Source organism: Pelophylax lessonae (genome assembly GCF_965119305.1).
Source record: "Pelophylax lessonae genome assembly, chromosome: 8".
In the NCBI taxonomy this organism is placed as follows: domain Eukaryota; kingdom Metazoa; phylum Chordata; class Amphibia; order Anura; family Ranidae; genus Pelophylax; species Pelophylax lessonae.
In genome coordinates, this window is record NC_138775.1 from 1,159,124 (window position 1) to 1,176,622 (window position 17,499).

At 48.8% G+C, this 17,499-nt stretch overlaps 1 protein-coding gene across 1 annotated transcript in view; it reads right to left on the reverse strand.

Moving 5' to 3' along the window:
- Positions 1 to 2,142: 2,142 nt before the first annotated feature.
- GRM7 (glutamate metabotropic receptor 7) overlaps positions 2,143 to 17,499 on the reverse strand; it is a 469,560-nt gene continuing 454,203 nt past the window's right edge. Inside the window, exon 10 of the mRNA XM_082266150.1 lies at positions 2,143 to 2,709. Coding sequence (XP_082122276.1) covers positions 2,660 to 2,709 — 50 coding nt within the window. The 3' untranslated portion in view covers positions 2,143 to 2,659. The remainder of the gene's footprint in view (positions 2,710 to 17,499) is intronic.

A 17,499-nucleotide genomic window follows, 5' to 3' on the forward strand; every position in this document is an offset into this window, starting at 1 on the left:
AAGGTGCTCCCTGTGCTCCTTCATCCAGAGTGGGGGCGCTGAAATACAGGAGGGGTGTTACTGGCCAGATCGCGAGGTGAAAACAGAGGGGGAAAATGGCTAAAAAAAGAAAACAATTGCAACCACCACATTGAATGATTGGTAAGCTGCAATGTACATTATATTGTCATAAGTATTGGGACGCCGACCTTCACACACACATGAACTTTAATGGCCCCCAGTCTTAGTCCGGAGGGTTCAATATTGAGTTGGCTCCGCCCTTTGCAGCTATAACAGCTTCAACTCTTCTGGGAAGGCCGTCTACAAGGTTTAGGAGTGTCTATGGGAATGTTTTACCGTTCTTCCAGAAGAGCATTTGTGAGGTCAGGTACTGATGTTGGATGAGAAGGTCTGGCTCGCAGTCTCTGTTCTAATTCATCCCAAAGGTGTTCTATGGGGTTGAGGTCAGGATTCTGTGCAGGCCAATCAGTTTCCTCCACCCCAAACTCCCTCATCCATGTCTTTAGGGATCTTGCTTTGGAAGGCAGCTGGCTGCAGCCCTTCTAGCCGCAGGTCTCCCATTACTGGAGAAGGATGGGCAGGGGGGTCTGTGTTAGGTCCCCTCTGTTCACACCCCTGCAGTCCCTCTAACAGGGGGTCTCCATCTCCTGGAAGGAGGGGGGTCTGTTTTGAGGTCCCCACTTATCACCCCACCCCCTGCAGCCCTACCTGGAGGTCACCTTCTCCTGGAGGGGAGTAGGCAGAGGGGATCTGTGTTGGGGTCCCTTCTAATCGCTCCCCTGCAGTCCTAATAACTGGGGGGTCTCCTTCTCCTGGAAGGGGGGGGTCTGTTTCGGGGTCCCCTCGAGTCACTCCCCTGCAGTCCATTTAGCTAGGAGTTACCTTTAACTGCAGGGGGAGGGGGTTTCTGTATTCCTGGAAGGGGGTCTCTCTATATTTGTCTGCAATCTAGGATATATGGAAGGGGTCTTTTTTAATTGCCCCTATGCACTCCTCCTGTTCAGGGGTCTCCTTCTTCTGAGGGGGTCAGTATTCCTTGATCACTCTCCTGCACTCCTTGGTGGTGGGGGATCTGTAAATAAAGAGGGGGTCAGAAGGGCTTATATAGACGTAGGCAGGTGTCAGTGGGTCTTATATAGAGGTAAGTAGGTGTCCAGAGGTCTTATATAGAAGTAAGCAGGTGTCAGGGGTCTGATATGGAGGTAGGTGTCTAGGGGTCTTATAGAGGGGTTAGGTAAGCATCTATAGGTCTGATATAGAAGTGGGTACCAGTAGGTCTTATATGGAGGTAGGTAAGTGTCAAGGGGTCTTATACAGAGGTAAGTGGGTGTCAGGGGGTCTTATATAGAGGTTGGTAAGTGACTGGTTGAAGGACTCAGTGGGATGGTCAGTGGGTGGATTTGGCGGGACGGCCAGTGGGGAATGTTGGTGATCAGGACTGGGGGGCCCAGGCCTAAAGCTTTATATGGGGCCCCAAACTTTCTGATGGCTGCCCTGCATGCAGCCGATTCAATACCCAGACGAGTCCCGAACCTTAAATCTGCCCCCCTCCCCCCCAACAAACTGCAAAGACAACGATGATTAGAAAAGATAATCAAAATCTTTAATTAATACATTCTCTGACAATATCACAGGGCAGTCTGGGGGAGGGGTGTCTCACGAGGTTGGCACGTAAGCAGAAAATACTCATTACAAACAGTAGAAAACATACATGCTTTTTTTTTTTTTGTCACATCTGAGTCCACGTCGTGGCCTTCACTGACCCAGCTCAGATGAGATCCCTCAGGGGCGGGCTTAAACGGTGGCTGCCTCAACCCACTTCCTGTCCGCGGAACCCCAACGGCCACGGGCAAATGAAGAGAAATCAAACACAAAGAGCAGAATCCTCCGACAGAAAAAAAGAAATAATGCAGAGAAAGAGAGAACATGCATTCGGAAACAGGAGACCGCCTGGCGCCAGCCAATCAAGTACCAGATCCTGCCAGCCAATGGCGCTCAGGAACAGTCTGCATTTAACACACAGTTTTTGGTCTTTTTTTTCTTGATAAAAAAAAAAACCTTGTTCAATAATGAATAAAGGAAGAAAAAACAACAAAGGGAAGGAGGAAAAGACGGGATGAAATGAGAAATAATGAGCAACAAAAAGAGACGAGGCCGAGCGGTCTGATGGGCGAATCGTACAGGAGATGCGTGTCAACATGGAAGCCAAGTGCTCGTTGATGGGGAGAGGAGGCATCGCATGGAAATGGACTCCCCGGGCGGTGAAAGAAAAGTGGGACATGAAAGGAAGAGGTGGGGGAGGGGGGAGGGGTTTCGTATGCAAAAAGTTCTCAGAAACTGTACAGAAAGATTTGAGTCTGATGGTCCCCAAAAAAAGATGGTGGGAGAGCCCTGGTAAACTCCCGCTCACAAACTCGCTTGACGCGGGGCTGGGCGCTCATCCTTTGGTCCTGGCTGAGCCGAGAACAGTTCAGATGGCTTGGATGAAGCAGCTATCCCCCAATCCTCAAGGGCCGTGCACCTTCATGTCCCAGTAAGCCCCTCTCCTCTCATGATTGGCCGCTGTAGGAGGGGCACGGGGTGGAGGGGGAGCAAGCCGCACCACACAACGCAAGAGTGAAAATGGAGCTGCTCCTACTGACGTTCATGAGCAGGCCGTCTAGATCACCAAGTTGTTGTAGCTGACGTATTTCTTCTTCGTTGCTGGACCTGGAGGGGGAGAAGAATCCAGAATTTAGAGGGACAATCATAACATGGCACAAAAAGTTCAAAAAGTTCTGACCCCCCCCCCCCCCCCCAGCGGGCCAACGTCCACTAATGAGTGTTCTGGCCAGACGGGGAAGATTCTCCATCCTGGAATCTAACATCTTCTACATTACAATGTCCGGGATTCCTCCTCTACTGACACCAATGACAATTATTACTAATAGTTACAGAACAAGAAGTTCCCATGATATGAAATAAAAGTCTTATCATCCTTTTCACTTGTTTTATTCTACTAATTTGTATTGGGGATGGGGGGGGGGGCCCTAAGAGGGGGGCACTGTCCCCTCACATGTCGTACAACATAGGGGAACGTTGTTTGGTTCTCTGACTTTGCTGCAGCTGAGATTCTCACTCACAGCAAAGAACAATCCAGCCCTGTGATGTGGAGGAGAAAGGGTGCTGGTCTACTGCACTCTGCGTCACTTACTCCTGACCCTGACCTCTGCCTGACTTACTCCTGACCCTGACCTCTGCCTGACTTACTCCTGACCCTGACCTCTGCCTGACTTACTCCTGACCCTGACCTCTGCCTGACTTACTACTGACTCCTGAACTCTGCCTTGTCTACTACCAACCTCTGTCTCACATACTCCTGACCCTCAACCCCTGTCTGACTTACTACTGACCCCTGAACTCTGCCTTACTTACTACTGACCCCTGAACTCTGCCTCATCTACTACTAACCTCTGCCTCACATACTCCTGACCCCTGACCTCTGTCAGACTTACTACTGACCCCTGAACTCTGCCTCATCTACTACTAACCTCTGCCACGCATACTCCTGACCCCTGACCTCTGCCTGACTTACTACTAACCCCTGAACTCTGCCTCATCTACTACTAACCTCTGCCTTGCATGCTCCTGACCCCTGAACTCTGCCTGACTTACTACTGACTCCTGAACTCTGCCTTGTCTACTATCAACCTCTGCCTTACATACTCCTGACCCCTGACCTCTGTCTGACTTACTACTGACCCCTGAACTCTGCCCGATTAAATACTGACCCCTGAACTCTGCCTCATCTACTACTAACCTCTGCCTCGCATACTCCTGACCCCTGACGTCTGCCTGTCTTACTACTGACCCCTGAACTCTGCCGCATCTACTACTAACCTCTGCCACGCATACTCCTGACCCCTGACCTCTGCCTGTCTTACTACTGACCCCTGAACTCTGCCGCATCTACTACTAACCTCTGCCTCGCATACTCCTGACCCCCGACCTCTGCCTGTCTTACTTACTGTAAATCAAAAATAATCAGCGCAAGCCCACATTAAACAGAAAAATTCTTGTGCACAAGGCTGCAAACAATCAGTGCCAAACACAAAAAAGTCACTATTTTCACTGAGGATTGTGACTATTAATATTATTGATTTTATAATCACGGCTCAGAAATTGATTTATCACTTTAGTATCACAGTTGATGGACTGATTTAGAGTTATTGTGATAACATTTTGTACACCAAACATATTTATTTATTTATTTATCTCCAATGAAAGACTTGGCGCAGCAATATTATGTCTTACTTACTGACCCCTGAACTCTGCCTCATCTACTACTAACCTCTGCCTCACATACTCCTGACCCCCGACCTCTGCCTGGCTTACTACTGACCCCTGAACACTGCCTCATCTACTACTAACCTCTGCCTCGCATACTCCTTACCCCTGACCTCTGCCGCATCTACTACTAACCTCTGCCTCGCATACTCCTGACCCCCGACCTCTGCCTGGCTTACTACTGACCCCTGAACACTGCCTCATCTACTACTAACCTCTGCCTCACATACTCCTGACCTCTGCCTCATCTACTACTAACCTCTGCCTCACATACTCCTGACCTCTGCCTCATCTACTACTAACCTTTGCCTCACATACTCCTGACTCCTGACCTCTCCCTGACTTACTACTTACCCCTGAACTTTTCCTCATCTACTGCTAACCTCTGCCTCACATACTCCTGACCCCTGACCTCTGCCTGACTTACTTCTGACCCCTGAACTCTGCCTCATCTATTACTTACCTCTGTGTCACTTACTCTTGACCCCCACCTGACTTACTCCTGATCCCTGACCTCTGCCTGACTTACTACTGACTCCGGAACCCTGCCTAATCTACTACTAACCTATTCCTTACTTATTCCTGACCCCTGACCTCTGCCTCATCTATTACTGACCTCTGTGTCACTTACTCCTGACCCCGGGCCTCTGCCCCATCTATTCCAGACCTCTGTGTCACTTACTCCTGAACTCTGCCTACCTACTACTGACCCCTGACCTCTGCCTGACTTACTTCTGACCTCTGCCTGACTTACTACTGACCCCTGACCTCTGCCTGACTTACTCCTGACCTCTGCCTGACTTACTACTGACCCCTGAACTCTGCCTGACTTACTACTGACCCCTGACCTCTGCCTGACTTACTCCTGACCTCTGCCTGACTTACTACTGACCCCTGAACTCTGCCTGACTTACTACTGACCCCTGAACTCTGCCTCATCTACTACTAACCTATGCCTTACTTACTCCCCACCCCTGAACTCTGCCTGATTTACTCCTGACCTCTGTGTCACTTAGTCCTGACCCCTGACCTCTACCTCACCTATTCCCAACCCTGACCTCTGCCTCATCTATTACTGACCTCTGTGTCACCTATTCCTGACCACTGAACTCTGCCTGACTTACTGCTGACCCCTGAACTCTGACTGACTTTCTCCTGACCCCTAAACTCTGCCTGACTTTCTCCTGACCCGGGAACTCTGCCTGACTTTCTCCTGACCCCTGAACTCTACCTGACTTTCTCCTGACCCCTGAACTCTACCTGACTTTCTCCTGACCCCTAAACTCTGCCTGACTTTGTCCTGACCCGTGAACTCTGCCTGACTTTCTCCTGACCCCTGAACTCTGCCTGACTTTCTCCTGACCCCTGAACTCTACCTGACCTTCTCCTGACCCCTGAACTCTACCTGACCTTCTCCTGACCCCTGAACTCTACCTGACTTTCTCCTGACCCCTGAACTCTACCTGACTTTCTCCTGACCCCTGAACTCTACCTGACTTTCTCCTGACCCCTGAACTCTGCCTGACTTTCTCCTGACCCGTGAACTCTGCCTGACTTTCTCCTGACCCCTGAACTCTGCCTGACTTTCTCCTGACCCCTGAACTCTACCTGACTTTCTCCGGACCCCTGAACTCTACCTGACTTTCTCCGGACCCCTGAACTCTACCTGACTTTCTCCGGACCCCTGAACTCTACCTGACTTTCTCCGGACCCCTGAACTCTACCTGACTTTCTCCTGACCCCTGAACTCTACCTGACTTTCTCCTGACCCCTGAACTCTGCCTGACTTTCTCCTGACCCGTGAACTCTGCCTGACTTTCTCCTGACCCCTGAACTCTGCCTGACTTTCTCCTGACCCCTGAACTCTACCTGACTTTCTCCTGACCCCTGAACTCTACCTGACTTTCTCCTGACCCCTGAACTCTACCTGACTTTCTCCTGACCCCTGAACTCTACCTGACTTTCTCCGGACCCCTGAACTCTACCTGACTTTCTCCGGACCCCTGAACTCTACCTCACTTCCCCCTGCACTCAGGGTTCCTTTAAGCTACGGCCAGTATTCAGCGCAATGAAAACCACACCCAATTTTTAGTAATGCGTGCTGCACACACCCCACTTCTCAGGCAGGAGAGCCCCACTTATGATTAGCTCACCGCTATCAGACCACACCTCTAAATTTAATTGATGCATTAATAATCCAATCATTATGAATTTTATATTCAAAGTTATTCTAATGAAGATATTTTCTCTATGATAGAACCCGGATCCCGTGTCTTGTCTGTTATATACAATCCACACTCTGATTGCTCTTCATGTAACATTGTATCATCAACTCCGATATCCTACAATCTGCTTCATTGAAGAGCTTTGGACAAGCAGGAATCGATGTGAGCCGCCATGATGGGACTGATAGATAAAGATGGAGAGAATCGTCTGTTGGCCTAGGCTCCGACCCCTCCCCCACCCAGCACAGTTTACATGGTGATGTGCCTAGGCCTCTGGTCCTGAGATCTCCACGGGGGGGTTGAACATCATTGTATCCAGGAGTGGTCAGAATTACTGCCTAATGATTTACCAATTCAAGATAGTTACTTATCAATAGCTTTACAAGTCTGAATAAATAAATCCCGGGGAAAGTCCCCAATTTACAGCAACAGGATCAGTAATCAGAGAAGCTCCGCCTTTAAGCAATAAAAAGTCATCCTTAAGCTCTAGACAGTGACTGTGCCTAGACAGAGATGATGTCATCATTCTTCTTCAGGCAGGAGGAGGGCAGGAGGAAGCATTTCCTCAGTCTCCCCTCCCCCAGTGATCAGACTGTACATTGTAACTTTTGTAGAAGGAGAATGAGGCATTTCCTCAGTCTCCCCTCCCCCAGTGATCAGACTGTACATTGTAACTTTGTAGAAGGCAGAGGAGTCATTTCCTCAGTCTCCCCTCCCCCAGTGATCAGACTGTACATTGTAACATTGTAGAAGGAGAATGAGGCATTTCCTCAGTCTCCCCTCCCCCAGTGATCAGACTGTACATTGTAACATTGTAGAAGGAGAATGAGGCATTTCCTCAGTCTCCCCTCCCCCAGTGATCAGACTGTACATTGTAACATTGTAGAAGGAGAATGAGGCATTTCCTCAGTCTCCCCTCCCCTAGTGATCAGGCTGTACATTGTAACATTGTAGAAGGAGAATGAGGCATTTCCTCAGTCTCTCCTCCCCCAGGGATGAGTCACAGAACAGGAAAAGATGTGGATCTGGAGCTCTGACTTCACTAGTTACATGCTTGCTCTGGGTCACTGACTCAGAGGCCACTGGAGAGGAGGACAGCCAGGCAATTTAGTATTTTCAGAAGTTGATCAGCCAGGAAAATTTCTGTTTTTTCTATAATTCCCACCCATGGTTTACAATGAACCACCATCTGTTGTTCACATCCTGGCGCACTGTAACATAAGAAGCTGTGTGATTGGCTTATCTGGTGCCGGTCACATGGCCTAAGACCAGACATTGATCTCAGGGGGAGAATCAGCGCTCAGGCAGAGGCACCAATCAGGGGAAAGACCCCATTTCTCTGGCATTTAGTCATGTGGTTGGCACATAGTGCTCTCCACACCTGGAGGTCAGAGATGGACGGGGATGGACGCCATGGTTTGTGACATTCCGGCGTTCGATGTAAGATTGAAAGATAGGATATTCGACTCAATTACATTATTCCGTCAACAACGTCTCTTGCCTTTGTTCTGATTGGCTCCCTGCCTCACCCCCCAGTTTATGTCCATGACCCGAGCTTGTGTTATGATGTGTTCTGGGATGTTAAAGCGCGTTGGTTATGAATGGCTCCCCGGTAATGCGTGGGAAAAGGTGGGTAATAGGTCGCGTGTTAACACCCTGGACCCCAGCGGAGACGTGTGAACCGAGCCTCGTCAGGAAATGAACACATTCCGCCCTCTTCCTCTCCCGATCTCCAGCACAGTAAAGGTTACGTTTGATGGCGGGTGTACGGTGCAGGCAGTAATAAAACCGAGGACATTAATGGCTCAGGACATAAATCCGACTCTAAGTTTGCGAGGCGGTGGAGGATTTGCAGACTTAACTCTTGTTCGTCATAAAACACTCCAAATTATAAAGGAAGTGCGTTCGGCCTGATCACCGCGAAGGAGAGAAGAATGGCAGCAGAGTCATGACAACGACCTTCATCGAAGTCACCTGAATGTAAAGGGGGCTAAACGAGGACCCCAACTCAGCCCAATGACGAGACAAACTACCCCCCACCCCCATGAGAGGCTCAACACCTCCAATTCTTATTATCCAGCATTGTGAACGATCGTTTCATTGACTAACCTGAATCATTTCTGCTGCTTACATGTACCACAGCCCCCCAAAAGAGGATGGGGGATCCCGGGAGAAGCTGAATGTGTAGAAAGTAACAGCACCACACCAATGGTCAGAGAGTCCAACATGGAAAGTGCACAAACTGCGGATGTTAGTATCTGATATTATATGTACAATGATTTTATTTCTGTCCCTGCCACAATGATGCCCAAAAGACATTCGTATTACGACCGGCTACAGATCCAGCTGATGCTGCTGTACATTGTTCTATTTCTGGGCTTGACTAACATATTGATACGGATATGTTATACATGTTTGGCTATGAAAGAATTGATGGATTTGTTTCTATGTGTAACACATATTTATTATATTTACCAGAATAGGATTTCCTTCCAAAGTGGTTTAGAGGAATCTACGCTTTATAGCAAAACGCGTCGACCAATGGAGCCGACCCAGTACATGATATACCCCCCTCTAGAAACTACACCTTAGATGTGTGAGCTAGGGAGGTGCTGTAGTAGGGCCTCATTCTACATTCATAGGTTTCCCTATTGATTTTATTCTGTCTTTGTTCTGTTTCTTTGGATGTTATACTAAACATCCTTTTTTATTACATGTCTAAAATAAAAAAAAGTGATACTTTTATGCTAAAAGTGTGTTGGTCTCATGCTTATGCCAGAAAAGTCCGCCTTTGGCAGAACGGGGTTCTGCAGATTTTTCTTATATGTACAAGTGTTACCAAAATCCTGCTGAATGGAAGGGGGGGATCAGGGTCCACCACTGTGGCCTTGTGCACCACCACTGGGGTTAGGGGCAGAATGACCTCAACATACAATTATTCTGAATAAAAGACTCCTTCTATGCTTAGATTGCCAGAAGGATGGCAAACTGTGCCGAGCTATTAAGGAGCCAGCAAATTAAGCAAAAAATCGTCATTGCCGGGCCAGATCAAGCAAGTTCCCAGGTGTGATCATAGCACCTGATGTAGATGACAAACATTCAACTGCAGATCTCAGCTGTATACCCTTTACTATATTACCACCCACTCAGCCTATGTGATTGGATGGAGGAGGGTGGTGTTATTGGATGGAAGGGGCTGGGTGTGATTGGAGGGAAGGAGTTGGGAGTGATTAGATGGAAGGGGTGTGATGTGATTGGATGGAAGGGGTTAGTTGTGATTAAATGGAAGAGGTTGGGTGTAATTTGATGGAAGGGGCTGGGTGTGATTGGATGGAAGGGGTTGGGTGTGATTGGATGGAAGGGGTTGGGTGTGATTGGATGGAAGGGGTTGGGTGTGATTGGATGGAAGGAGTTGGGTGTGAATAGATGAAAGGGGTTGGGTGTGTTTGGATGGAAGGGGTTGGGAGTGATTGGATGGAAGGAGTTGGGTGTGAATAGATGAAAGGGGTGTGATGTGATTGAATGGAAGGGGTTAGTTGTGATTGGATGAAAGGGGTTGGGTGTGTTTGGATGGAAGGAGTTGGGTGTGAATGGATGGAAGGGGTGTGATGTGATTGAATGGAAGGAGTTGGGTGTAAATGGATGGAAGGGGCTCGCTGTGATTGGATGGAAGGGGCTGGGTGTAATGAACACAAGTAGGAATCTGGTGACAAAAACTTTCCAACACTCATAGCCATACTGGGTGATGAATTATAAATCCAAAAGGTAAGAGTAATGCTGTGTGTGGAGACCTAACATGGATGCTTTACATCCAGCAGAACCAATCCCACCATAAAAAGACCCGATTTATTATGAACTCTTAATGATCTACAATAAATCTGAAGTGCGTGGAGTCTCTTGTCCAGGCTTTTGCAGAGTATTATAACTGTGTAGTGTAGAGTTGGATATGGGAGTTATGGGATATCAAACCTTCCAGACCTCTGAAGAACTGAAATACACACTTCTGTCTCAGAGACTATGTGAGGGCATTATACCGAGACTGGACCCCTATCTACACCAAGACTGGACGCCAATCTACTCCGACACAGGACCGTAATCTACTCCGGGACTGTACGCCTATTATTTTCAAGACTGGACATCTATCTGCTCAGAGATTGGTCCCCTATACTCTGAGACTGGATGCATATCTACTCTGACACAGGACCCCAATCTACTACGAGAATGGACGCCTATCTACTCCAAGACTGGACGCCCATCTACTCCAAGACAGAATGCCTATCTACTCCAAGACTGGATGCCTACCTACTGCAAGATTGGTCCCCTATGCACTCCAAGACTGGAGGCCTATCTACTCCCCAGAGCGGACGTCTATCTACTCCAAGACTGGATGCCTGTCTACTATGAGACTAGACACCGATTTATTCCCAGACTGGATGCCTATCTACTCCGAGATTGGACGCCTATCTACTCCGAGATTGGATGCCTATATACTCTGAGATTGAATGCCTATATACTCTGAGATTGGATGCCTATATACTCCGAGATTGGATGCCTATATACTCTGAGATTGAATGCCTATATACTCCGAGATTGGACGCCTATCTACTCTGAGATTGGACGCCTATCTACTCTGAGACTGGTTCCATATCTACTCCAAAGATTGATGCCTATCTACTCTGAAACTGGACGCCTATTTACATAAAGACTGGTTGCCTATCTACCCTGAGTCTATGCATTCATAGAGGAGCTTATGGCCATAATTACGCATGTAAACGCACTCATATGACTGTAAATGAACTCCATTGGGCATAATAAATGAACAATTTGTCAAAAAAAATGCTTTCACCCTGAATGCCATACGTGACATTAGAGTCATGTTTCCCCAAGTCCTGGCACCATATTTCAAGTGTATATTCATACGGCGGAGTGCATGGGACTTTCAAAGGGTTAATTGCATAGTCCTCCTATATTTCCCCCAGAGCCCCGCGTAGTCCCCTCATTTTCCCCTCGAGAGCCCTGTGTAGTCCCTTCATATTCCCCCCCAGAGCCCTGTGTAGTCCCCTCATTTTCCCCCCTAGAGCCCTGTGAAGTCCCCCATATTTCCCCCAGAGCCCTGTATAGTCCCCCCCCCCCCCCCATTGCCTGGAAAGGTTTCCTTCAGACAATGAGACAGACGGATGTTACAAGGATCGTTAAAGAGACGATGTGACAAAGTCTGGCCACGCGTGCGATGGATGCGACCGTCCAGCTGGCTGCAGACATGAGAGGGGTGAGGATGCGGCTACAATCGGTAAATAACAACATCCTATACACTCCGCCGGTCTATAGATCCTCTGAGAGGACAGATTGGGGGATGGGAGGACAAGGCGGCTTTATTGCCTTCCTGAGCCAGAACTAAATGTATTCCACCCCCGACCTTCCTCCCGCCAACAGCCGGAGAGATGGGAACCAATTGGACGATTGTTTTTTGCCGTGCAGTCGGCTGTGTCTCTGCATTTCACTGAATTCACCCTCTATAAATGTAAACATGAAGTCTAATCTGATTATATTTTACCTCCCCCCTTCTGTGTCAGGTGATAGAAAGGTGTCAGGTGTGGGTGTCAGGTGTGGGAAGGTGATGGGTGTGGGAAGGTGTCGGGTGTGGGAAGGTGTCGGGTGTGGGAAGGTGTCGGGTGTGGGAAGGTGCCGGGTGTGGGGAGGTGTCGGGTGTGGGGAGGTGTCAGGTGTGGGAAGGTGTCATGAGTGGGAAGGTGTCATGAGTGGGGAGGTGCCAGGTGTGGGAAGGTGTCAGGTGTGGGAAGGTGTCAGGTGTGGAAAGGTGTCAGGTGTGGGAAGGTGTCAGGTGTGGGAAGGTGTCAGGTGTGGGAAGGTGTCAGGTGTGGGAAAGTGTCAGGTGTGGAAAGGTGTCAGGTGGGGGAAGGTGTCAGGTGTGGGGAGGTGTCAGGTGTGGGAAAGTGTCAGGTGTGGGAAAGTGTCAGGTGTGGGAAGGTGTCATGAGTGGGAAGGTGTCGGGTGTAGAAAGGTGTCAGGTGCGCAAAGGTGTCGGGTGTGGGAAGGTGTCAGGTGTGGGAAGGTGTCGGGTGTGGGGAGGTGTCAGGTGTGGGAAAGTGTCAGGTGTGGGAAGGTGTCATGAGTGGGAAGGTGTCGGGTGTAGAAAGGTGTCAGGTGTGCAAAGGTGTCGGGTGTGGGAAGGTGTCAGGTGTGGGAAGGTGTCGGGTGTGGGGAGGTGTCAGGTGTGGGGAGGTGTCATGAGTGGGAAGGTGTCGGGTGTAGAAAGGTGTCAGGTGTGCAAAGGTGTCGGGTGTGGGAAGGTGTCATGAGTGGGAAGGTGTCGGGTGTAGAAAGGTGTCAGGTGTGCAAAGGTGTCGGGTGTGGGAAGTAGTGATGTCGTGAACCTAAAATTTGCCGTTCGCGAACGGCGAACGCGAACCTCCACAAATGTTCGCGAATCGGGCGAACCGCCATAGACTTCAACACACAGGGACTCTTTCTGGCCCCAATAGTGATGGAAAAGTTGTTTCAAGGGGACAAACACCTGGACTGTGGCATGCCGGAGGGGGATCCATGGCAAAACTCCCATGGAAAATTACGTAGTTGACGCAGTGTGTGAATACGATCAGGTATGATGTTGTATCGATCAGGTAGTGTAAGGGTTACGCCCACTTCACAGTGACAGACCAAACTCCCCGTTTAACGCACCGCAAGCAGACCAGAACCGACCAAAATGGGACAGGAACTGGGCTTTAAAGGTTAGGGTTATGGCTTAGGGTTTAACATTAAGGTTAGGGTCAGACCTAGGGCTAGGGTTTGAGTTAGGGTTAGAATTAGGGTTAGGGTTATTTTTAGTTCTTAGGGTTAGAGGGTTAGGGTTAGGGGTAGAATTTAGGGTTAGGGATTTAGGGTTAGGGTTAGATAGAGTTTGTTTTAAGGTTGGATAGGGTTTGGGGTTAGAGTTAAAGGTTAGAGTTTAGGGTTAGGGTTATGGCTTAGGGTTAACGTTAGGGTCAGGCCTAGAGCTAGGGTTAGAGTTAGGATTAGCATTAGGGTTAGGGCTATGGTTTCGGCTAGGGTTAGGGTTTTTTTTTGTGCTAGGTTTAGAGGGTTAGGGTTAGAATTAGGGCTAGGGTTAGGGTTAGGGTTAAGGTTAGACACTTAGGGTTAGAGCGTTAGGATTAGGGTTAGGTTTAGGGTTAGGGATAGATACTTACGGTTAGGGTTAGAGTTAGGGATAGGGTTAGATACATAGGGTTAGAGTGTTAGGATTAGGGTTAGGGTAAGGGTTAGAGGGTTAGGGTGTTACAGTTAGGTTTATGGTTATAGTTAGAGGGTTAGGGTTGGGGTTAGAGGGTTAGGGTTATAGTTTAGGGTTAGAGTTAGGGTTAAGGTTAGGGGTTAGTGGTTAGGATTAGGTGTTAAGGTTAGGGGTTAGTGGTTAGGGTTGGGTGAGGTTTGGGTTAGGGTTAGGGCTTGTCTAGGGCTAGGATTGGGGGTTAGGGTTAGATACATAGGGTTAGGGTTAGATACCTAGGGTTAGAGGGTTAGGGTTAGGGCTAGGGTTAGATATAGAGGGTTAGGGTTATATACATAGGGTTAGGGTTCGGATTTGATACATAGTATTAGGGTTACAGCTAGGGATGATCAAACTTTTGAAAAGTTTGGTTCGACCAGAACACCCGAACCTCCCAAAAGTTCGGCCCGGATTTCATTAAATCAATGGGACCCGAACTTCGGTAATCAAAAAACACAATTTTAAAGCCCTAAAACCCAATAAATGCCCCTAAAAAGTGCCTAGGGTTCTGGTCATGCCCCAGGGACTATCAATCACACAAAAATGTTCTTAAAAATTGTCATTTTTAATAGAGAGCCAATTATTGGAAGAATTAAAAAAAAAAAAAAAAAAATTATCTTCGGATATATTGTCTGGGGGGGGGGGGGGGGGGGGGTCTAAAAAGTGTACATGTGAAGTTTCAGCTCTGTAGCATGTCCAGAACCAGAAAAAAGATCATTTTTCAGTAAAGCAGGGATGGTGGGACCCTCCTTTTACACCTATGTGATCTTTTTTTTTCTGGTTCTGGACATGCTACAGAGCTGAAACTTAGGTACACTTTTTAGACCCCCCCCCCCCCCCCCCGACACTAATCCAAAAAAAGTCATGCCTGCCTCCAAAAATGCCTGATAAATATAAAGAAAATAAATAAATAAAAGCAGACTGATATACCAGCCCTAAAAAGGGCTTTTTGGGGTGCTGTCCTTACAGCAGGAGTGGACACAGAACACTGGCCTAGCTAATGATTTCCCTACTAATTCAGCAGCAGCTCTCTCCCTGCTCTCACTCTGCAGCTTCAGAATGATCTAAGATGGATGCTGCCCTTGCTTTTTTATAGGAGGTGGGAGGGTGTGGGAGGGAGGTATGCTGATTGGCTGGAATGTGCCTGCTGACTGTGAGGTACAGGGTCAAAGTTTGCCTCAATGATGAAGTATAGGGGGCGGACCGAACATCGCATATGTTCGCCTGCCGAGGCGAACGCGAACAAGCGAAGTTCGCAGGGAACTGTTCGGGACATCTCTAGTGGGAAGGTGTCAGGTGTGGGTGTCAGGTGTGGGAAGGTGTCAGGTGTGGGAAGGTGTCAGGTGTGGGAAGGTGTCAGGTGTAGAAAGGTGTCGGGTGATAGAAAGGTGTCAGGTGTGGGAAGGTGTCAGGTGATAGAAAGGTGTCAGGTGTAGAAAGGTGTCGGGTGATAGAAAGGTGTCAGGTGTGGGAAGGTGTCAGGTGATAGAAAGGTGTCAGGTGTAGAAAGGTGTCAGGTGTAGAAAGGTGTCAGGTGTGGGAAGGTGTCAGGTGTGGGAAGGTGTCAGGTGTGGGAAGGTGTCGGGTGATAGAAAGGTGTCAGGTGTGGGAAGGTGTCAGGTGTGGGAAGGTGTCGGGTGATAGAAAGGTGTCAGGTGTGGGAAGGTGTCAGGTGTAGAAAGGTGTCGGGTGATAGAAAGGTGTCAGGTGTGGGAAGGTGTCAGGTGTGGGAAGGTGTCAGGTGATAGAAAGGTGTCAGGTGTAGAAAGGTGTCGGGTGATAGAAAGGTGTCAGGTGTGGGAAGGTGTCAGGTGTGGGAAGGTGTCGGGTGATCTGTACACGGAATCCGTCTCCTCATTGCTGTTTATTTTCCCCCCGGAGGTGGACAGGGAAATCCTGGAAGGACAATAAATATGAAACGCGTCGGGCGAGCTGGGATGAGGACGGATTATGTATGCAGGATGGTAAGGGAAGGGGGCGGTGTCACCTCCGGGGCGGGACACTTTACCAGAAGTAGCACCAATCTTGTTCACCATACACATTGCAATTTACGGTGGGGACACCGATTCAGATTGGCAGCTTTTTCGGTTTATTTTTCAGTATTATTTTCTTGCTTCTATCAATCCCCTCAGGTAGCGCATTGGTCCTCGTTTTTATTAGTTTACCAGAAGTTAGATGTGGTCCCTGGTAGGGGATTGGACGGGAGGCGGATGGGCGGGGAGGATCATCCCGGGTCTAATCAATGACTCTCAGCATTCCTCGTTTGTCTGATTGCTAATTAATCTCCCGCTGGATGTTGGGGATTGTGGAGACTGCGGGGGAGGGACATTGGATCTGACTGCCGTGTGATTAACGTGCGATTCATTGCGGTGACCAATCCAAATCAAAGAACCAACAACGCACCTCAACGCCCCAAAAATCGCAGGTGCCGCAAAGTTTGTATCACAGCACAGAGTTAGATAAATTGTATGGACTCCTCCCCAATGTATGGACTCCTCCCCCTCACACCCCGACTCCAGAATATGACCATTTATATGAGGTGGCCTTCTTCTCATGGCCACCGATATGGAGTTCTGGCTACACCATCCTCCACTCTTCTGGAAGACTTTCTACAAGATTTAGGAGGGTGTCTGTGGAAATGTGTGTCCAATTGTGAGGTCAGGTACTGATGTTGGATGAGAAGACCTGGCTTGAATGTAAGGTCTCACGTTGGGTGCTAAAGAAAAGATCTGGCTCACCATTGGCTTTCATGTGTTTAGTCTAATTATTTTTGTAGCGGAGGACAATAGTCTCAGTGGCTGTCCCTGGGAGCCGTCATTCGGCATCTGCTGTGTATTATGAAGCTCCCCGTTCTCCGCTCAGCGCAGATGATGGAGAAAATGGAAAATAATTATTTCTGATAATGTGGCTTTTGTTTGGAACGCGGCCTTCCTTGTCTCTGGATGCCAATAATTAGCGGCGAGTGATTCACGTGTCAACAAAGGAAAGGGAAGAATATAATGAGACTGCGGCTTTCCAGGGATTTGGGTCTCTGTGCGATTATTAAACCTGCAGGGGACACCAATAGAATATTCTGTCACTGTGGATTTGTATGGAGATTACGGCTGCCACTTCTCCCCGTTTGCTGGACAGAGTCTCCACTTTCAGGGATCTGTCTCCAGCAGTGACGTGTTGGGGTGATGAAGCGCTCTCTGCGTTCCAGTCCCCGGGACTGAGAGAAGACAGAACTGTCAGGAAGAGTGATCCCTGCCTGACACTATGGCCTCAGCTCCCATACAGCCTGGGCCAACCGTTCTCACAGCTGGGGGATGGAGGGGTAGGTAGGTGGAGGTGTCTATGAGGACTTTCCAGGAAGAGTGATCTCCGCCTGACACTACAACTCCAGTACAGCCTAGACCAGTGATGGGGAACCTTGGCACCCCAGATGTTTTGGAACTACATTTCCTATGATGCTCAACTACATTGCAGAGTGCATGAGCATCATGGGAAATGTAGTTCCAAAACACCTGGGGTGCCAAGGTTCCCCATCACTGGCCTAGACCAACCTGGACCAACCTCAAGGTGCTTCTCTATGGTTCCGGGGTAGGTAGGTGTAGGCATCTATGAGGACTTCTCATCAGGGAATGAACCTGGTGAACGTTGCTCAGAGTGCTCCTTTAT